At 55.5% G+C, this 21,190-nt stretch overlaps 7 protein-coding genes across 7 annotated transcripts; 3 read left to right on the top strand and 4 right to left on the bottom strand.

Annotated features, from left to right (window-relative positions):
- Window positions 1-837: 837 nt before the first annotated feature.
- On the bottom strand, window positions 838-2,564 carry IWZ02DRAFT_370653 (uncharacterized protein; the record flags this gene model as incomplete). The annotated part of the gene is made up of 3 exons (XM_066764515.1): window positions 838-2,300; window positions 2,356-2,403; window positions 2,453-2,564. The coding sequence occupies 3 exons, from the start codon at window positions 2,562-2,564 to the stop codon at window positions 838-840; spliced, it is 1,623 nt and encodes a 540-aa protein (XP_066626434.1).
- Window positions 2,565-2,705: 141 nt separating this feature from the next.
- Window positions 2,706-3,797, top strand: IWZ02DRAFT_140076 (uncharacterized protein). The gene is made up of 2 exons (XM_066761742.1): window positions 2,706-3,044; window positions 3,098-3,797. Exons 1-2 carry the CDS (start codon window positions 2,852-2,854, stop codon window positions 3,766-3,768), a joined length of 864 nt encoding a protein of 287 aa, XP_066626433.1. The 5' UTR covers window positions 2,706-2,851; the 3' UTR covers window positions 3,769-3,797.
- Window positions 3,798-4,735: 938 nt separating this feature from the next.
- Window positions 4,736-6,508, top strand: IWZ02DRAFT_140079 (uncharacterized protein). The gene is made up of 5 exons (XM_066761743.1): window positions 4,736-5,142; window positions 5,195-5,421; window positions 5,475-5,617; window positions 5,666-5,874; window positions 5,923-6,508. The coding sequence occupies exons 1-5, from the start codon at window positions 4,996-4,998 to the stop codon at window positions 6,343-6,345; spliced, it is 1,149 nt and encodes a 382-aa protein (XP_066626432.1). The 5' UTR covers window positions 4,736-4,995; the 3' UTR covers window positions 6,346-6,508.
- A 1,132-nt stretch (window positions 6,509-7,640) lies between these two features.
- On the bottom strand, window positions 7,641-11,486 carry IWZ02DRAFT_352448 (uncharacterized protein; the record flags this gene model as incomplete). The annotated part of the gene is made up of 5 exons (XM_066764255.1): window positions 7,641-7,816; window positions 7,868-8,070; window positions 9,040-9,204; window positions 10,681-10,876; window positions 11,300-11,486. Coding segments are annotated over 5 exons (927 nt in total), but the record flags the coding sequence as incomplete, so codon positions are not given.
- A 4,811-nt stretch (window positions 11,487-16,297) lies between these two features.
- On the bottom strand, window positions 16,298-17,341 carry IWZ02DRAFT_140011 (uncharacterized protein). The gene has a single exon (XM_066761741.1). The coding sequence runs from the start codon at window positions 17,071-17,073 to the stop codon at window positions 16,438-16,440; it is 636 nt and encodes a 211-aa protein (XP_066626430.1). The 5' UTR covers window positions 17,074-17,341; the 3' UTR covers window positions 16,298-16,437.
- IWZ02DRAFT_139975 (putative 1,3-beta-glucanosyltransferase) lies at window positions 17,317-19,371 on the bottom strand. Its single transcript, XM_066761740.1, has 2 exons — window positions 19,164-19,371; window positions 17,317-19,095 (listed from the first exon to the last, which is right to left on the bottom strand). Exons 1-2 carry the CDS (start codon window positions 19,248-19,250, stop codon window positions 17,560-17,562), a joined length of 1,623 nt encoding a protein of 540 aa, XP_066626429.1. The 5' UTR covers window positions 19,251-19,371; the 3' UTR covers window positions 17,317-17,559.
- Window positions 19,372-20,282, top strand: IWZ02DRAFT_139974 (uncharacterized protein). The gene has a single exon (XM_066761739.1). The coding sequence runs from the start codon at window positions 19,493-19,495 to the stop codon at window positions 20,156-20,158; it is 666 nt and encodes a 221-aa protein (XP_066626428.1). The 5' UTR covers window positions 19,372-19,492; the 3' UTR covers window positions 20,159-20,282.
- The last annotated feature ends 908 nt before the right edge of the window (window positions 20,283-21,190 follow it).

The raw sequence follows: 21,190 nt of genomic DNA, 5'->3' as shown, positions 1-21,190 counted from the left end.
CATTTATCTGGGGAGGCTTCCACAGAGGCTCCCGCGCTGGGGGCGTCTGTGGAGGCTTCTTGAGAATCTGGAAAGACGTTTGTGAGGGCATCGAGGGAGGCTCCTGCACTAGGAGCATTCAAAGAGGTATTATAAGAGTCTAAAGAGAGATCTATAAAGGTATCAAGGGAGACTCTAGCGCCGAAGGTAAATAAAGAGGCGTCGGAGTTATCCAGGGCGGCATTTAGGTTAAAGCTATCCAATTAAGTATCTATAGAGACGTCTTTAGAGGCTCCTATGCTGGAGAGAGGCAGTTGGAGAGGCGTCGGAGGAGGCTCCCCTATGTGGGTGTACCCCAGTTAAGGTTTGGCCAGCCAAACCTTTGCTTCTCCGTCACCTTGACGTCTGGGAATATGAGCGCATCTAAAGCACTGCGCATTTTTGCATGGCAAGGGGATCAATCATGAGACGGGCACCTTATCTTCTCTCACGTCCCCTCTGTCTACGTGTTGATGGTTGGCGTAACTACATAACTTGTAGCTAGCAATCTTCAAATCATCTCAAACTTGCAAAGCTAGGGCGAATTTGAATCGAAAAGGTAGAGGGGCTTTGAACAAGTCGACGACTTCCATCGCCGGCGCGTGCCATCCACGAGCAAGTGGTATGCGCATGGAGCGACGCATAGAATGTCCCAGCGCCCTCTATCGTTCCCAGACGTCGAATCATATCTCAAATGGCACACTCCTACCAGGTCCCAGCAAAAAAGGCCACCGAAGGTGTTCGCCAGCAATGGGACAGCAATCCACCCAGCCAGCCGCTCAAAAATTCTTCCCTGTGGCCCAATGCCGCACACGTCGGCTAGTACGGGTATCCACCGTCGTCGTACTGGAAGCCCGCTCCGGTATTCTGGCCCGTGCCAACATCGTCAAGACTGCGATACTGGCCCGGCCGCGAGCGGCCACCCCTAGAATTCATGCCTCCTCTTCCTGTGCGGCCGCCTCTGCCGCCTCCATCTCGTCCTCCTCTTGGATACATGCCGCCTCTGCCGCGAGACTGGCTTCCACCGCGGTAATTTCCCGTTGGCGGCGGCGGTCTCCGGCCGTTGTTGCCTCCTTGCGATGGATTGCTCTGTCCACGGAAGTTGGACGACTGGTAAGCAGGTCGACCCAAGCTTGAGGTTTTGTCTACGTCATTTGTGAGGCCGGGCGAGTGGCCCCTCATCAACGAAAGCCGCACTATCTCGGAAATGGTGGTTGGGAATTCTATCGCCTTGTCTTGCGGGACTGGCGTCCAGTTCTGGATATCATTTGCATCAGTGAACCATGCTCCCTTGCGCATGGCGAGAACAAGCTGGCGTCTTGATGAAACGGCGCTGGAGTTGGCGGGGACGGGCTCCACGCGAGCCGCCCAAATCTTGTCGTCAAGGCTTCCGGTGGCTATTACCCTCCAGTGCTGAACCTTGCCAATGCCACCGAGTCGTTGCAATTGCCTGTTCTGGCAGATCCCTCGGCAAATGAAGATTTCCTCGGCGTGTACGCGTATCTCACCATCTGCAGTGCTAGGGAGCTCAGGCAAGAACGTGCTGATTAGTCGTTTCTGGTGCTCCTCGTCGATTTTGTAGACCGTGTTGAGAACATTCTTCTCAATGTTGAAGTGCTGAGCGCTGGGCTTAGGGTCGACATGGAGAGCTTTGTTGTTCGCGTTGACGAGCCGCTGAACTTCTTCAACTTCGGTCAAGGGGTCAAGGAACTTGGCTTTGGCGGGGACATCAATGACTTCTGCTAGCATGGGCTTGCGCGGTATGGGAGTGACGCCTCGCTCCCATTCTTCGTTCAGACTCGCAAATAATCTGCGAAACTCGACCGCATGCTTTGGGCGATCTTCGTAAATGCGTATCTCGTTCGCTTCGTTGTAGGTGTAGACGAGATCTTTGATGAACTCTTGCTTGAACATCATTGTGGAGTTGAATTGCTGGTTTTGTGGACCTACAGCGGGCTTGAGGCACATGAGATCAAAGTCGAGTTTCTTGGAGTTAGCCATGCGCTGGATCAAGTCGGCAAAGCGGTCCTCTTGTCGACCTGTGACCATGACGGTGAGAACATCCTTTTGCTCCATCGACATTCTGACAAGCTCGACAACCTCTTCATCCCAGCAGCCGTCCCAGGCCCTGGGTTCTTCTTTTTCAATGCCCTCGCCGGTCGCGGCCAGAATTTTGGGATTGTGCCACCACCCTCCTTCGTAAACGAAGGCATCCTGAGATTGTAAAAGACCAATCGTCGACGGAGTCCAGATACGGTCGCTGGGTAGCGGGGTTGCGAATACTGGGAAGTCTTAGTGGAGAGCTTGAGAAGCGCGCGCAAGGCGTAGGGCACGTACGCGTGTTGTCCCAGTCGTAGAGGTGGATCGCTTTGATCTGATTCACATCTATCAGCGTGTTAGCTCGAGAAGATGGCAGGCAATCTTTCTTGCTCACCTGAAAGCTCCTTGTCGAGACACGACCATCTCCTCAAGTTGGTTTTCGTGTAGGTTCGCGTGGTGCCGGCAAGATGGGCGCTGGCCGAGTTGTTGGCAGATGGTTGTGCCATGTTTTTGAGTCCGGGGAAAGGTGGTGACCGGACTCGCCGGAGGACATTGAGCATGAGCAATGGAGCATGGAGTTGGGTTGGGATTCGAGAACAGACTGGCAGGCCCTCCGCCTGCGATCGACCATCGGCGCGACTTCTCCACAGTCACTCAACGATGACGCGCCACATGCACCGCGCACCTGCTTCGCCACAGCCCTTTGCGCCACAACTCCATCTTGACGTCCACCGCTGTCTTCAGTCACGTCTCCCGCCACTCTTCCGACCACGTCCTTGTCGACCACGCGAGGATGCAGTCTTTCCACAAGGAGAGCCATGTCGCTCCAGAACCGCCCCGTTGTCGACGACGCAGCAAGCTCGAGGACTGTGTCATTTGCCTCGACATGATCTCCGAGAGGGCAGTTTCGGTGCCGTGCAACCACTGCACTTTCGACTTTCTATGCCTCGTCAGCTGGCTACAGGAATGTTCCAAATGTCCACTTTGTATGTATGCTAGTCGTGGGTCTCCAAACGTCTTCTGACATGGGACATTCCAGGCAAGACCGACATCACCGAAGTCCAGTACGATTGGCGGGCGCCAGACGACTTCAAATCTTACAAGCTGCCGCCCGCCAAGGACAAGGACACCACATCCAATGCTCGAAGACAACAGCCTTTACGACCGCGTCGCAACCGACACTTGCGCCGGAATCGCCCCCGGGACCCATCGCCAACTCCAGACATGGCCCTCATTCGCCGCCGATACGTGTACCGTTATGAGCTCTTTTCGCGTCACGTGGGAGCAAATCGCATCTCATGCTATTCTTCAATCACTCCCGAGCGCTTCACCAACTCCGCCGACTCGCAGTCTCGTGCCCGGGCTTTTATCCGCAGAGAATTGCGCGTGTTTCTTTCCTCAGATGGACCCTCGGCAGCTGTCAGCCAAACCAGCAACTCCGAATGGCTGCTTGAGTACATTGTAACCATTCTGAAATTCCATGATCTCAAGGGTTCTTCTGGAGCTGCAGAAGACATGTTGCAGGACTTTATCGGCCGTCAAAACGCAAGGCTATTTCTGCACGAGCTCGGCGCATGGCTGCGGAGCCCATATACGCGACTCCCGGACTGGGACAGACACGTACAATACAGTGTGCCTCTCCCAACGAATGAGAGCGAGGCAGAAAGGCCGCCACCATCGGGCATTAAGCGCAGATACGTGCCGGATTGAAAGGGACTTTTGTCTGTCAAGCCCACAGTGAGTGCAGAAAGAAATGAGATGCCACTACCTAGGGAGCAGTCATACACCTGTACTGCCACAAGTATGCTTGGTGAGCTGTTGTCCATACTCCGAAGCCGGGTTTCCCGATACTCAGGAGCCGCATGCCCTCGGGACGTGGCATCTCGATCATCCGAGATCGACCTCCGAAACGAAGCCTTCTACCCAGGCCCATCTATGGTACAAAATTCTTCGATCCGCGGACAATGAGAATTGGAAAAAGAGAAGACTCCACATGTTTGGGTAAGGTATACTAGGTGCATTCAAGCTTTCGAAAGATTACTTGTCAAGAGATGGAATGTATCATTGATATTAATGTCTACCGCACATGTAAGATGGGCATCAGTTCCTGCAAGTTCATCTCACAGTGGGTGCAGAAAGAATTGAGACGTTTGGGAGCGGTCGTCCGCTGTAACGGCCATGCCTAGGGAACAGTCATTCGCTATCATAGCCACGCGCAGGGAGCAGTCGTCCGCTTTCACACTTGTGCCTGGGGAGCTGCCATCTACAATTATAGCTAGAGCCAGGGAGTCTCATTTCTTTCAACGCCCACTGTCAACTTGTCTCTTTTTTCAGCCCATTGCAGCCGACACACCTGGGTCGCATGCATTTCTGTCTTGAGAAATCGCAACGATGATCTTTCCATCTCCCAGACGTCTGCATCTTTTTGTCGCTTGTTTTGTTGTTTCCGCTCATCCTTGGCCCGCCACAGTGGGCGCAGAAAGAAATGAGACGTCCTCTAGGGAGCAGTCGTCCGCGGTTACAGCTGCGTTTAAGGAGCAGTCATCTACTACAATGACTGCGCTTGACGAGCTGTTGTCGATAACAGTCCATTATCTTTAATCAGAGCTGGCGTCAGAGTTAACACGCCGACTGTGAAAACAAAGCCACATTCATCCGCCATCACTGCCGTGTTTGCTTGGCTCAGCCACTACATTCAGTCACCTCTGACCAAAGCAGGCAGGCATGGCAGAGCACCTTCCTCAAGCACCGGAAAAATCGTTCACGCACGCACATGGACCCGTTCACGCGCGGTCTCAAAACTCGTCGCCGCGTCACAACCCTCTCCCCTCTTTCACCCTCCCACATCCATTGCGCCGCGCTGAGTATCTAATACTCGGCATTCTTCTTCACCTCTTTGATATCCACTGTCTCATCTTGATCTGAAGCGTCTCCAAAATGACCAAACTAAAGGCCTACTGGGTTGAGGCCATCATCACTCTCATCCTCGCGTTGGGTGTTGTGAGTACGCGTCTGGCTTGCCGTGCGATGCGAGTCGGCTTCAAGAACTTTCAGCCTGACGACTACCTAATGATCCTGGCGGCAGTAAGTCACAGTGGTTGTCTGAAACTTCTCCAGGCTGACTGCAAATCTCCAGATGATGCTTGTGACCATGAATGTCCTTTACGCGTGGGAGTCTTTTGCCAACTCTGGTTACAACAACTTCATGTGGAATCCCGAGAATCTCTCTTGGTGGCAGCCCACATCTGAGGAAATCAGGATGATGACCCAGGGCTCTCAAGTCATGCTGGCTTATGCCTTCCTCTACAACTTCTTCATGTGGACCACCAAGTTCTGCATGTGCTTTCTGTACTGGCGCCTGCTGTAAGTGAACCTGAGATCTGAAGTCATCTCGGCGAGACTCTAACCCGTCGTAGTTCATGCGGACCTTGCGGTCTGCGCAGGGTGATTAAATTCGGCTTTGTCGTGGTTACTGCTACGTTTGTGGGAGCGACGGTCACTTTCTTCGCTGCGTGTCAGCCTTTTTCTGGATTCTGGCGGGTTCCAAGCCCTGCCTCAGGTAAGTTCTCCAGATCATGGCAGCCGCCGGATTCTCATGTGCTTCCAGTCGAGTGCTCTCCGGCCTTTGGTCCATACGTTCGCGCAGTCCCGCCCATCTTGAACATTTGCGCCGACCTCTACTTGATCCTCCCTCCCGCCATCACGATCTGGCATGTCAAAGCCTCATATGACCGCAAGATGACGCTCTGCGCGATTTTTGGGATCAGCCTGGTACTCACTGTACTCGCTGCGCTCCGTCTTTCGCTGCCATACACGGTATGTCTATGAGGACCTATAAGAACCATCAAACTAAAAGTACTTCAGACCGATCCCGGAAGCAGGGCTCACATCATTGTTCAGTGGGCTGGGCGAGAATGTTGGGCCGCCCTCATCACGTCCAACGTCCCAGTCCTCTTCGGAGAACTCAACAAGCTTGGCGTCTTTGACTGGTTCCGGAAGCTCTTTGGCATACCCATCCCTTCATCATCCGGTCAGGAACCTGAAGCTGGAAGCGAAACTCACATGCTTGAACAAGTCCCAGAAATCCCGAGCAACGTCGACGACGCTGAACAGAGGGCCCATTCAAGCCAATCTCGCGTGTCCAGATTTACCGAAGACCTTGAAGAAGCCCAAGCTCGCTTGCTCAAGATCAAGAACGGCCGCGCCAGTTTCGGAAGCGATAAAACGGAGCATTGCATCATTCGCAGCGCTGACCAGCGAGTCATCGCGCCAAGAGAGTCGGTCTAACTCATCTCTCCCGAGCAAATTACAGCCATAAAATCTCCATGGACTGTGGCGTCTCGAGTGGCGCTTTTTCGATGCAACCCGATCAGCCTGGTTGCGACCATACTTCAATCGTGTCGTGTTACTTCTTTTTCTTCAATTAGCCTTTTCTCCCCCTTCCCACACGTCGTTCAGTTCTGCACTGCACGGATTGGGTAATAGATAGCTTGGATATTGCGGGCTTGCTTTCTCTGTTGCTGTATACCTTCTTTCTTCTGGTCTCTGGGTTTTGTAATTAGCAAAGTCGATGGAGACGGTCTTTCCTTACTATGAGGTCGTTTCGGTTTCCTTCAATGATTTCCTTTCTGGCAGGGATTTTCATATCCCTGCACTGCGACACTACTTTGATATCTAGGATCTCTAGAAGACCAGCTCTCCACATCAACAAAGTTTTGACCGGCCGATTCTGAGTGCAGCCTTCGATTAGAGTCCAACCGGGGACGAACGAGCATCTCAAGCAAGGCCATATCAATCAGCCCGAGTGATGGCGAGCGGAGCAAGTCAAGATCTCCATACTCATAATCAATATTCACCGGAAATCAAATTTCAAGCCGAGATAAAAGGTGGATATACAAAGCGTCCTCTCCAAAGACTCCACCCGTGCTAACAAAGACAACGACGAGTAAAGGCCGCCATTCAAATAAAGACACCATCAACCCAGCTCATCTGAGACCAATCTCCGCCTATTACGCACCAAACCACCACTCCCCCTTCAATCCTCTTAGTCTCAGGCCCGTCACCACTGCACCTCCCGTCGTCGGCGCGCATTCTCCAAAGTCAGCCTGGCATCCAGCACCACAGAAGCCATCATCTCTCCCGCAGAAACCATACCGCGAACAGCAAGGACCTGAAGGAGCGTTGGTGCAGTTTTGGCCGCCGGCCGCCGGACCGCAAGCGCCCTCGGGGTATGAAGTCGCCGAGGGCGAACCCGAAGCGGAGACGGTTGACGAAGTAGCTGTCTGGCTGCCGATGAGCGAAGACGACGACAAGGAAGTAGAGTTGCACTCTCCGTATGCGGCTTGACAGCCTGCGCCGCAGAAGCCCTCGCCGGTTCCACAGAAACCGTACTGCGAGCAGCAAGGTCCGCTGGGCGCTTTGGCACAGTTCTGGTCGCCGGCAGTAGGCCCGCAAGCGCCCGCAGGGTATGTGGATGCAGGCGACGATGACGAGGATGCAACTGACGAAGCTGGGGAAGAGGAGACCACGAAGGATGCTGATTGGGTACTGCTGAGAATCGAAGAAGACGACAAGGAGGTGGAATTGCACTCTCCAAATTCAGCTTGGCAGCCCGCTCCACAGAATCCATTTCCTGTCCCGCAGTAACCATACTGAGAGCAGCATGGTCCGCTGGGTGCGTTGGCGCAATTCTGGCCGCCTGCTGCAGGTCCACAAGCGCCGACCGGGAATGTGGATGCTGGCGCGGATGGCGTCGTTCCTGAAGAGACCACGGACAACGACTGGGCGGATGACTGGGTTGCGAGAGCACTTGTCGAAGATGAAGACGTGGAGTTGCACAACCCAAAGTCTGCCTGGCATCCAGCGCCACAGAATCCATCTCCAGTGCCGCAGTAGCCATATTGCGAACAGCAAGGCCCAGACAGTGCGTTTTCACAGTTTTGTCCACCAGCTGTCGGACCACAGGCGCCAGCAGGGTAAGTGGAGGAGGGAGCAGCCGGGGATGATTGAACGCTGCTTGACGACCCCAACGACGAAACCGTAGAGAGGGGAGAAGATGATGAAGCGTTTGGTGTGGCGCTGCTTGACAACGATGCGGATGCCACCGAAGATGCTGGCTGTGTGCTGCCGAGAATAGAAGAGGAGGCCACCGAAGACGCTGTCTGGGTGCTGCTCAACAAGGACGAGGACGCCATTGAAGACGCTACCAGGCTACTGCTCCAAGACGAGGATGCTGCTGAAGACATTGCCTGGGAGCCTCCTACTACTGAAGTTGAAGACGATGTGGAATTGCACTGTCCAAATCCGCTTTGACAGCCTGCACCGCAGAAACCTTCGTCAGTGCCACAGAAGCCCCATTGGGAGCAGCAAGGGCCGCTGGGAGCATTCTCGCACGTTTTCCCACCCGCGGTAGGGCCACATGCGCCAGCCGGAAACGTGGACGCGGGAGCCGATGATGATGGCTGCGTCGCGCTTGAAAACACGACTGACAGGCCTGAAGAAGCTGAACTAGACGACACCGCAGGAGATGCTGTTGAAGAGAGCACTGTAGATGAGCTCGACAAGGCACTCGTGTATGACGACGTAGAGTTACAAATGCCGAAGAGCGGTTGGCAGCCCGCTCCGCAGAAACCGGCACCTGTTCCACAGTACCCATATTCAGAGCAGCAGGGGCCAGACGGAGCGTTTGCACAGGTTTGACCGCCAGCATTTGCACCACAGGCTCCAGCAGGATATGTCGACGCGGGAGCTGACGAAGAAGACTGCACCATGCTTGAGGTTCCAAGCGACGAGGCTACAGAAGAGGAGGCTTGGAGGATGCTCGACGAGACGGCAGAAGACGATGTGGGGGCTGCGTATGTAGACTGCGCAACGCTGGAAACTCCAAGTGATGAAGTTGCAGATGAAGACGCTTGAGAGACGCCAGAAGAGGCAGCAGAAGACGACGACGCGGGAGGCACGCTCGTGATGGCGCTGGAAGACGTGGAGTTACACATGCCGTAAAGCGGTTGACAGCCCACTCCGCAAAAGGCAGCTCCAGTTCCACAGTAGCCGTATTCAGAGCAACAGGAGCCTGACGGGGCTTTTGCACAAGTTTGACCGCCAGCACTTGCGCCGCAAGCTCCGGCTGGAAAGGTGGAGACGGGGCTGGATGAAGAGGACGTTGCAACGGCAGATGACGACGACTGCAGAGATGGGACTGCACTTGACTGCGATGATATGCTGCTGCTCGACATGATCAGGGCACTCGACGACGAAGAAGTGATGTTGTTCCAGCACTCTCCAAACATCGACTGACATCCAGCGCCGCAAAAGTCTGCGCCCGTTCCACAGTAGCCATAGAGAGAGCAACATCGACCTGAGGGAGCATTTGCACAGGTTTGACCGCCAGCGTTCGCACCGCAGGCTCCTGCAGGGAAAGTCGAGACAGGGCTGGAGGACGACGACACTGCAGTCGACGAGGATTGAACTAGAGACTGTGTTGAAGATGGGAGTGAGGAAGACTGTCCCGCCACGTTGCTGGAAATCGCCGTCAAGCTGCTCGAAGACTCTACCAGGCTACTGCTAGACGCGGGTAGAAGACTGCTGCTTGAGGAGGTGACATTTCTCCAGCATTCTCCGAATTCATATTGGCACCCTGCGCCGCAGAAATCGTTTCCACTGCCGCAGTAGCCGTACAGTGAGCAGCATGGCCCGGAGGAAGCGTTGGCACAGGTCTGATTCCCGGCACTGGCGCCACATGCACCTGCTGGGTATGTGGACACAGGCGGAGATGACGAAGACGCGACAGTCGATGACGATGCAGCCAAAGACGAGAGGGAGGTCGGCAGCGAGGACGAAGGGGCTGGTACTGAACCGGAAGACGAAGCCTCCGGCGTCGAAGACGAAATGCTTGACGGGAGAACAGAGGACGAGCTTGCAGGTCGACTCGCTGACGAGGTGGCATTGCTCCAGCATTCTCCGAACAGTGACTGACAGTCAGCGCCACAAAAATCGTTTCCACTCCCGCAGTAGCCATATTGAGAGCAGCAGCGTCCAGATTGAGCATTGGCACAAGTCTGACCGCCAGCATCGGCACCACATGCACCAGCTGGGAACGTGGAGACTGGCGAAGAAGACGAAAGCGCAGTAGTCGAGGACCCAGCCAAGGACGACAGCGAAGACGAGAGGGCAGATGATTGAGTAGAGATGCTCCCTGGCGCAGATGACGAAAAGCCTGAAAACTGGGCGGAGGACGAGCTTACGGAGGCTCCCGCTGACGAGGAAGTGATATTGGTCCAGCATTGACCAAAAGAAGACTGGCAACCAGCACCGCAAAAGTCGGCCCCTGTCCCGCAGTAGCCGTACCGAGAACAGCACGGTCCTGAGGGCGCGTTGGCACAGGTTTGATTCCCGGCATTGGCGCCACACGCTCCCGCTGGATACGTCGATACAGGAGAAGACGATGATGACGACACCATGGTGGACGAAATCGCCACTGACGAGGACGCGAGAGATGAAGGCCCCGACGCTTGAGCAGATGAGGATGCAGCAGTCGACGAGATCGCCGCCGAGGATGATGCAGAAGACGGAAGCCCCAGCGTTTGAGCAGATGATGAGCTCACAGATGCGCTTCCCACGGACGAAGAAGTGACGTTGGTCCAGCACTGTCCGAAAGGACTCTGGCAGCCAGTTCCGCAAAAAGCTGCTCCTGTCCCACAATATCCATACTGAGAGCAGCAAGGTCCAGACGGGGCATTCGCGCAAGTCTGTCCTCCAGCAGAGGCGCCGCAGGCGCCGTTAGGATACGTCGTCCCAGGCGCAGAAGACGAAGGAGCGGCTGGCTGAGCCATAGAAGAGCCTGAGACGGTGATTGAGGCGGCAGCGCTGCTGCTCGGGGCTGTTGTTAGAGGGCCACTCGACGGTAATGAGGGAATACTGGCAGTGCTGCCACTGCCAGCAAGACTGCTGCTGGACACGTTGGTCAATTGGCATTCACCGTACGCAGACTGACATCCGGCGCCGCAAAAGTCAACTCCAGCGCCGCAATATCCGTACTGCGAGCAGCAAGACCCGCTAGGTGCATTAAAGCACGTCTGTCCGCCAGCCTGGGGACCACAGGCGCCATCCGGAAAGCTCGAGGCAGAAGAAATTGGAGCCGATGCCAAGGAGGCGGATGAGGACAACCCGCCATCTCCCGAGGACGGCGGAAAGGGGGGTAAGGGAGGAGTGACGATGCTGCTGCTGACAATGATGCTGCTACTGCTGGTAGCGCTGGACTGGGCGCCGCTGTTACACTTTCCATACGCTGCCTGGCAACCAGCACCGCAGTAGCCATCTCCAATGCCGCAGAATCCCCATTCCGAACAGCAGGTTGAATTTGCGCAAGTCTGTCCGCCGTATGTGGGACCGCATGCCCCATCTGGGAATGGTATGCCTGAAGGCGTAGCTGGAGTGCTGGGTGAGGACTGAGTAGCAGGAGAGGACGAAATTCCCGCACTCGCACCGCTAGTTGCTGGGTTGGATTCGACAGATGAGAGCGAATAAGATGGGTTTGCGCTCTCGTCACAGTCTCCGAATTCAGATTGACAGCCTGTGCCGCACCAGGGTTCGCCTACGCCGCTGTGTTTAGTCAGCAAGGTGTGGTGGAAAAGGCGACCAAATTCCACGACATATCCTCATCCAACTTCTTTCTCCTTTTCCCCGCTGTTCCCGGTTCCCCTATGAAAGCTAGAGTGAGGGAAACCCCAGAGTAAGGAAACAGCCGTGGAACGTCAAATCAACAAGCTTCAAGAAAAACATCACTCACCAGTAACCCCATTGAGAACAGCAGCTCCCAACCACATTGCCAAAGCACGTCTGTCCACCAGCCCAAGCGCCGCACGCCTCTTCAGGGTACAGACTAGACGTTGGTGGCCTAGGAGGATTCGTCGACGTGGCAGAACAATTGCCGTACTCGGGCTGGCAGCCGTCGCCGCACCAGGGGTCGTCGTTGCCGCTGAAAAAGTTATACTCGTCAGTTCCAAAGGGATGTTTTGCTTTCTGGAGGCGGCCAGAAAAGATCTGGAAAAGTTTGCTCGGATGCTGGAAAATCACTCACCAAAATCCCCACTTGGAGCAACACCTTCCCAGTTCATTCCCAAAGCATGTCTTCCCATCAAAATCAGCGCCACACGCGCCGTCCAGGTATGGATAGGGATCATTGTCGTCGCCGCTGCCGCTGCCGCTACCGCTTGACGTAGCAGAGACAGACGCCGACGTGGACAGCGAAGCTGAACGCGAACGAAACGAGGTGGGAAAAAGTGTCGTAGTTGTTGTAGTGGTAGTCGTGTTATCAGAAGCCGAAGAGGCGGCTGCGAGTGAGGAGGAAAGGGGAGGCAACGTCTCAGATGGCAGCGGGAGGGTGATTCTGACGGTCGTTGTCGGCTTGTCGCAGTCTTTCGTGACGGTGACGACGGCCGCGTTGGCCGCGGCGGCGAAGGCGATGAGTGTTGTCCGGATATGCATTATTCCTTTTGGATGGGGGTGTTGATCGTCGTTTTATCGATGGAAAAAGGGAAGATTGGGTGGATATGTTTGGGTGATTTGAGAGAGACAAGTGAAGGGTGAGTGAGCGAGTGTTAGCTCGATCTTTCAGACCGAGCAGTTGATGAGCAATGAGCGAGCGAGTGAGCAGGCGATATACCTACCTCTGCTGAAAAGAGGAGGAAAGAAACAAAGAAAGAAAGAGGAACGACAGACGATACCAGGGACGACGTCAACGAGCGAGGAGAGGGAAGGGAGCTGTATAACGACAGACAGACAGACGCAGCGTCAAGTCAAATCCAACCACAAGAACAGCCGTCCTCGACACAAACCAACCTCAAAAGAAAGAAAGACTTTCGCAAACGAGAGAACGAGTGTGGCAGACACGAAAACAGAAAAGAAGGAAGGACTCGCATTGTTTACGCAAACGCGTCTGTCCGCCCACTTTATCTACATATGCATGTACCTACATATCTACGCAAACACACGGCCAGCCCTCGTTTACAGCAACAAAGCACGCTACCACGGGGCGCACGTGGGCGGGCGCGCTTCAAAACATCGCGGAAGTGCTTGTTTGCGAGACGCGCGCGTGAGTGCCGCGTCCATTGTTGGTACTGGCGGGTATTGGGGCGGTGGTGGAGGGGGAAACGGGGCGCGTCCAAGAGGCCGTGGAATGCTTTGTGGTCCTTGGATGGATTGACAGATTGCTCTTGGGTTGACTGTGAGGGGAGGTTGGGGTTGGAAGAATGGATGGATGGAGGTGCGAAGAGGGAGAAGTGTGTGTGAAAAGGCATGGACTGATGGGGAGGGAGTGAGCGAGCCGACTTTGCTAGTATGGCTGGCTTTGGATGGGACCGTGGGAGACAAAGGGAATACTGCACATGAATAGAAAGGTAGTCTTCTTTTCGTTTCTTCCCGCTGGCTGTGAAAGCGCTCATGAGCGTATCGAAGCGCAAGAAACAAAAAGACGATTGCGTAGGCAATCAAGTCAGACACGACCGAAGAAAACCACAAGAAAACTTTGCAACACCGAAAGAAAACAACCGATACAATCAGTTAATCGACAAAACCCACTTACCACCTACCTCCTACTCCTACTCCATCCACGAAACCTGCCTACCTCTATACACACACACACTCTCTCTCTCTCTCTCTCTTTTCTCAATTGTCTCTCCTCCCCTCCTCCATCAAAAAATTGGCGCCACGGCCCGTCCAACCCCGTCAAACCTCGTCAAAGCAAGGAGCCTCGTGCCAACGCGCTTGGCACACCATCTCATCTGATCTCGTCCATACCTACATGTACCTACGCCGCGAGCAGCAGAGCCGGGTGCAGTGCAGAATCAATCGACCCGCGACGCACGCACGCGTTGTTGTTTTCTGCATCGATGCCAGCGCTTTGTGGTGGTGTGCCAGGCAGATGCTTGAGTGACGCGACTCTAGCTTGGGAGGCTTGGGAGGATGGAGTACCGAGCCTCTCTCTCTGCTTGGTATGGAAAGGGAAATTGTTTCCTCGTCCCAAAAGAAAGTGAATGGAAAAGTTTCCTTTTTCTTTTTCCTTTTCCTTCTTAAGAAAAAAAAAAAAAAAAGAAGAAGAAATAGTGGGGAAAAAAAGGTAGGTAAGTAATCAAAAACCAAACCTTGCGCGCGAACCAACTACCCACGAGGCTTAGTGATGTAAAGTCGTGCGTGGCACACACAACAACACTACGCGGTACGGTAGAGCGCAGACTGGGAGCGTTCGAGCACGCAGACAGATCATCTACATATCTACGGCGGATAGTGACAAGGGGAGCATTTGCGCATATAGATAGATCATCTACAGTCTGTGACGGACAGCAACAAGGAGCATTCAAGGCCCGGTCCGCGGGAACCCATATACTTGTGTGTGCACCGAGCCTCGCTAGCAAGTAAAGCCTGCGGTACCGAGCTAGGTAGCCCCCCCCCCTCCCCCCCTCGGTCCCAAGACTCGCGGTGCATGCAGGATGGATGGGAATCCCAGTAGTGGTTGCTTCCTACTCATGGGATGGGCGGCTAGCTATGTAGTAGTAGTAGTAGGCGCCCTCGTTGGTACGCTGCGCTCTAGTGGGAGGATGGTTCGCAGTTAGGACAGTGTTCGTCTGCGAGTGGAAGCGGGGCGCGGGATGATGGTGTTTGGTTTGGCGTGCCAGTCAGTCAGTTAGTAGGTAGCGTTGATTGAAAGTGACTTGGGCGTTTGTCTTATTGCTGGGAAAGTGAAGGCTTCGGTGTCAACTGCCATCATCATCTGGTTTCTTCATCGAGTCGAGTCAGTCAGTCAGTCAGTCAGTCCGTCAGCCAGCCAACACGGTCCCGACACGACACATCTCAACTCTCTCTCTCTGTCTGTCTATCTGCATTGAAGAAATCCGCAACGCACCCACCTTAGCCAGCAGCGCAGCACACCAGCATCTCAACTCAGCTATCCCAGGATCCAGCACCCTGCACAACGCATGCACAACCAAACCTACCTACCTACCCGTCCTCGTCCCCATCACCTCACACATACATATTGCCACAAACAGCTAGAGCCCCGATCGGCGCGCCCATCGAATCCCAGCACAGCCAACAGGCAGCAAGATAAACGGCGAATGGGGTTGCGTGAGAAGAAAGAAGATTTTTTAGCGTTTGGCGCACACGAGGACAGGGAAGGATAATGCGATGGACGTGATACGGGCGGGGCGCGGCGCCATGCTGCTGGGTCGCTGAAACGGAGTTGGTGAGTTTGTTTGGTAGGCGAGCAAGAAGTGGAGACGAAGAGAAGAAGATTCTATTTGTTTTTGTTTTTTGGCTTGCATGCAGCGGGTGTGCGGTGCGTGCGTGCGTGCGGGAGCGGAGGCGGAGAGGCGGGCGAGGGGCTGGGGGTAATGGTGTCTGGTAGGTGTGCCCTGCTCGCGATGATTGGGATTCATTCTTCTTGACCTGCCTGGTCCATGTCCTTGACCTTGTCCGTGGCAAGTGAGTGGACTGACTGACCGACGGCATTTTGCTGTGCTTGCTCAGCTATGCTATCGGTGTAAGGGCGGGGCGCTGAGTTTGTCTGATCGCTGAGCAAGAGGCACGAGACGATGGCGACGGAAAGAGCGTCGGAGAATCGAGATAACAGAGCTAGACTAACAGGGGCGTGACGAAAACGCCGTCCTCCTCCTCTTCCTCATCATCATTAGCAGCAGCAGCAGCAGAAGCAGCAGCGATGAAAGTCGTGGTGGAGGGGCGGGTCGGGTAGAAGCGAACATGGTGCTGACGACTCCTCCCGCACGCCGCCCGCCCGTCAGTTAGTCAGTCAGTCAGTCAGTCAGTCCGTCACATCAGTCAGACCGTCAGCGAGTCGAAGGATGATTGACACGAGGGTTGTCTGCGCGCTCTGAGACATGCCCAAGACCCGAGACTCCCAGCAGCGAGTAAAGGCTCGGCTCATGTAGCTTTTGCCTCGTGTGTTCTGTGATGCCGCCCGCGTCAATTGGCGACTTGCTCCATGCGACTGCCGGCCATGGACCTGACGACCACGGGATAGAGCGGCAACGCACACCGACAGACGTCGACCGTCAAACGCGCAGTGCCTGGTCTGGCGGCCGACCATCCGAGTGGATCGCAGAGGACGGACTGCCGAGCGAGGAGCGGGAAACGAACGCTGTGTAGTAGTAGTAGTAGTATGGCATCAACGCCCGCCGTCCACATTCGCCAGGCTGATACCTGACCATGCCTATCTCGATGCCGCGCGTCTCGTCGTAGTAGCAAGGACGATGGCAGACAGAGATGATTGTGATGATGCGGGCGCCCACTCTGCCCTCCTCTCCCGAACCGCACATCAACCTACCTGCATGATGTGCGGCGGCGGACGTCGTTCAGTTTGGCGCGGTATCACTGCCTGACGTCCTGATATCGTTGATGGCTGTGACAAGCCATCCAGCCAGCCAGCCAGCCCGTCCGCCAGCCTTGTGCGTCGGATCGCGAAGCCAGCATCAATACTTCACTAATTCGCGATAGCTGTCTGCCGCGCGCGCACACACACACGATAGACTCCAGACTAAGTGCTGAGGTTGTACCCTGCGCTGCTGAGAGGGGAGGGGACGCTGCAAGCGAGACAAGTGCCGGGTTCCTCGTCGGCAGCGTTGGTGTGTTGGGGAAAGAGGGGTCGTCGTCTTCTGGGCAGCAAGTAGCGCGGCGATGTGTAGATCGCAGAATCAGCACGAAACAAGGTTTGCAACGCCTTGACACACAAATTTCTTCTCGTTTCTTTTTTCTTGCCCGTCTCGTCACGGGTGTCTGAGCCTCTCGGCCGGTCAGCTGGTCAATTCCTGTGCGTCTCTTGACCCACCCACATCGTAACGCACGCGAGGGGCAAACATCCTTCGTCGAAGTTAAGTTTTGATTGCGGCAAGACGTCATGGTCAGGAGTGGAAATTCCATTGTAACTAAGAGTGAACAGTGCTCACGACCACAATCTCGCGGGTGTTCCCCGGCCGTTGCACCCGTCTGACGTACCTTTGTCGCCATGCCATGTGCAAAAAAAAGCAGAGCACCGACCAGGACCGAGTCATGAGAAAGGACGTCTTTAAAACGAGGCGCGTCCGGGGTCGTGTGCAATCAGTGGGCCGGCTTCGGGAGGTCCGTCCATCCCGTGTCTCGGATGATCTGGAATGACCCAGAGCCGCCCGAGCGCCGCCTCCAAGGAATATCGTACGAGGTGCAAACAGGGGTTGCGAAGACGCAATTGCAAAGCTTTCAAGGTTGGTCCAACTCAATTCAAACGTAGAGCGTACATTTGGAAAAGGTGTGATTTGGAATCAAAAGGAGACGAGAGAAGAAGAAAAAAAGGCGCCGTGATAATAAAAGGAGTATCTCATTTGGAAAAAGAAAAAGCTACATGCTGCAGCAGCGACCAAATGCCATGCCAATCCAAATGCAGGATGCAGATGCAAATGCAACATAGTCGCTCATGGTAGTCAAAACTCCACCGCTACCTTTTTGCAAACGGTTCGATTAGAGCATAATCATGCCCACACCAGTGACGACGGCAGTAATGGCGTAGATGCCAACCTGGAGCATGCCAAAGTTGACGCTAGCCATGGGGGCGCCGGGAGTACCCGCACCAGCCGACTTGGTGCCAGAAGCAGAGCTGCCCGTAACACCAGCGGCGCCACCAGTGGCAGCGGCAGCAACGGTGCCAGTGCCAGCGGTGCCGGCAGCGTTGAGCAGGCTCGAGCAAGTACCGGTGGCCTTGGCCGACGAGGTGAGGGTGGCGGAGCCGGAGAAGGCGCAGGCGCTCGACTCGCTGTTACCGAGCTCGTAGTAGCGGTTGAGGACGTAGGCAAGCTGGTAGGTCGTGTTGCAGACACTGTACGCGCCGTAGACACCGGTGGTGGCGTTGGTGGCGATCCCTTCGCAAGCCTTGTCGTTGAGACCGCAGACGGTGCCGAAGAGCTCGCCGTAGTCGGACGAGTCGACGTCGGGCGAGGTAACGCAGCTCAGCGACTTGTACATGCACTCGCACAGGTCGTCGTTGGGGGTGGGAGGCAGAGGGCTAGACTTGGCACCCCAGGACTTGCCAACCGTGGGACAGGCCTGGTTGGCCGTGTTGGTGGGAGTGAAGCTGGCGCTGTTGACACCGGTGGGGCTGACGGTGGCAATCTGCTTGGAGTAGTAGCTGAAGTCGGACAGGGTCGAGACGGAATTGCCGTCAACCGTGACGAGACCGTAGTCGTTATCCTCCTGGAAGTACATGTAGACGATTCCACCGGACCAGACTTCGTTCATCTTGTCGCCAAAAAGAACAGGGGTGTCGGTGAAGGTACGGGGAGTGACGGCGTTGCAACCGTACTCGGCGAAGAAGACGGGGACAGAGTAGTTTGCGAATTCCTCGGTGCGGACATCGTAGCCAGACTTGGTAAACGAAGAGTCACCGCACCACGAGTAGATGTTGTAGCCCCAGAAGTCAATCGTCTCCGAGTTGTCGCTACCGCAGTTGAAGTAGCTGGCCATGTTCTCGCGAATGTCAGAGTCGTCGTTGGTGGCGTAGCCGACGCCAATGTCGCGGTAGCCCTTCTCGCGGATGTACGACTTGGAGTCACGGACAGCAGCCTTGACGTAGGCACTGGCGTCGGTGTTGTTGGCCTGGTTGGAAACCTCGTTACCAGCGAAGAAGCCGAGCGTGTTGTTGTACTGGGCCATGGCGTCAATGACGGCCTTGTAGCGGTCGAACAAGTCGGTGTTCCACGCCGGGTCGTTGCGGTCAATCGACTGGCCGGGCGACGACAAGTCGGCGACGACGTAGATGCCAGCCTCCTGGAGGAGCTGCATGCAGTCATCGTGGTTCTCCTCAGGGTTGATGGCGTAGACACGGATGGTGTTTGTGCGCAGCTTGCTGAGGTAGGGGACGTCGCGCTCGCACTGGCTCTTGCTGATCAGAGGGTCCTTGTAGTTGTTGGCCGGCGAGCCGCTGCCCGAGTACTCCTGCTGGTAGGCGACGCCGCGAATGTAGAACTGGGTGCCGTTGTTGGAGTAGAAGAATTTGTTGCCCTGCAGTTCAGAGAAGGTGTGAGCGGACCGATGCCAGGCAAGAGTAGTAGGGCTGACGCGGGATGTACCTTGATGACAACCGGGGGCACGTCAGCAGCAGTGACGGCCTGGGAGAAGAGCGCCGCCGCGGCCGCGGCGATGCCAAAAGCCTTCATTATGGAGAAAGAGGTGTGGTCCAAGGGCGATTGAAGGGTGTGGAAAGAGGATGTGGGTGGGGGGAAAGAGGGCTGTTTGGTGTTTGTTGATGTCGTTGTTAAGGAGCGTAAGGGAGGTCGGACAGGCGAAAAACGAGTGTAAGAAGAGGAATGGATCCAGGCAGGCAAGCGAGCAGCAGGCAGCCAGGCGAAGAGTGAGAATAAAAGACTCTGGTCAGGCGTGATGAGCGGCGCGCAAGAAGATGAGTGTCTGGGGGAGGAGGCAAATGGGGCACATTCAGGGGACCAGCACAGAGCGCCCTGCTATCACGACCTACACCGAAACGAGGCGAGTGGAGCGCGCCGCTAAACCCGCCGCGCCTGTCTTGGACGCGCAATCGAGCGTCATCCAGCGGCGGGCACGGTTAAGTCGGCGTTCCAGCCCAGCCAACGGCAGCTGGTGCATTAGGGATTTGATCTGTTTGTTCTCTACGTGTGTGGTACCATCGTGGCCGCCATGCCCTCTTTTTTCCAAAAAGCCTACGCGGCGCCAACGACGACGGCTGACAGTCGCCAGCAACAGCACCGCAACACAACGCGACCTAACGGTGACGCACATGTCACAGGCAAATGGTGCGGTGCAACCCACAGCAACCAATATGCAGAGCTTCAGACCATCACATCTGTGCAGCGCCCGGCCCCAAAACGGTCGCAGCAATGCCACAGGAAGCGCGTCTGATCGCCGGCCACGGGACTGTGCGAGGATGCTGACCGGCCTGCCGTCGTGCCCGTCGTGGCGCGCAAAGTACGATGTGCAACGACAGCTCCACCAGTCTCGTGTGCCTGAGGCGCTCTTTATGACGACTCGCATAGGGGGGGGCGAGTGCTTCAAGCGAAAAGAGAGAGGGAGAGAAGAGCGACTGACTTAAACAAAAAAAGCGAACGAAAAAAAACCAAAAAAAAAAAAAAAAAAAAATGTAACATTTATACGTCGTCGAAGCACAGTGGCTTTGGAAAAGCTTGTCGACTTGGCCTGGGGCTTGGCGGGTTAGAGGGCGGCGTCGTTGGCGTGAGATGAAGGGAGAGCAGGGCAGGGCAGAGCAGGAGCAAGGCCAAGGCTATCGAGGCAGGGCTGTAAGCGCGAACCAGAACAGGAACGAACAACAGCGTCGGAGATAATGGACTGGCAGCCTCAAAAGGTGGATGTCGGCGGCAACGTCGACAATTATAAAAGCCAGGGGATTCCGCTCAGCAAAGCCATCCAAAGCTACCTGCAGCCAGTGAGGATATGGTCTGTGAGTGCAACCTTATGTAAATCAGCCAACGGCGGCGCGGAAGCCCCTTTTCCCCTCCGTCCCTCCCTCCCCCTTGGAGGCGCAAGCCCCCGAGGCCCAGCCCAACGCCTAGCAAACGTTTCGAGAAGAACAGGGATCCATGCTGGCCCCGAGCCGCCACTCCATCATCGGCGATACAACCCATGGCAGATTTGCATGTTTGATTTCGGTCTGCTCGGGGGCTCTCGTAACGTCGTTGTCGTTGTTGTTGTACTTAGTAGTAGTAGTAGTAGTAGTAGTGGTGGTAGTGGTAGTAGTCGTAGGACATGGTCAGCCCTCAGCCACCCCCATCCCTGACGCATCCTTGACGTGTGGCGGCGGGGTGGATGTGATGGCAAAATGGCGCTAGATAGCACAGGTGGTGGAGAGGCGTGATAGGAGAGTCCAGGGGGGGGCGGCCGTGGTCGCACGCATTGAGGGCGACGTGGTAAGGTAGGGTTCATGGCGGCGGCAAAAGTCGACTCGAGGCTCGGGAGTCGTAGCACGAGAGAAACGACAAGTAGTCAAGACGGCAAAAGCAGCAGAGCACAGCTATCAAAAAAAAAAAAAAAAAAAAAAAAAAAAGGCTATTTTGGTCGACTGCAGCTCCGTGGAAATAGAGAGGACCGGGGGGGTCCCCGCCAGGAG

The sequence above is a fragment of the Phyllosticta citriasiana genome (genome assembly GCF_038021145.1).
Source record: "Phyllosticta citriasiana strain CBS 120426 chromosome Unknown IWZ02scaffold_2, whole genome shotgun sequence".
Classification (NCBI taxonomy): domain Eukaryota; kingdom Fungi; phylum Ascomycota; class Dothideomycetes; order Botryosphaeriales; family Phyllostictaceae; genus Phyllosticta; species Phyllosticta citriasiana.
The sequence above is the reverse complement of the archived record's forward strand: the minus strand, read 5'-3'. Positions and strand labels throughout refer to the sequence as shown.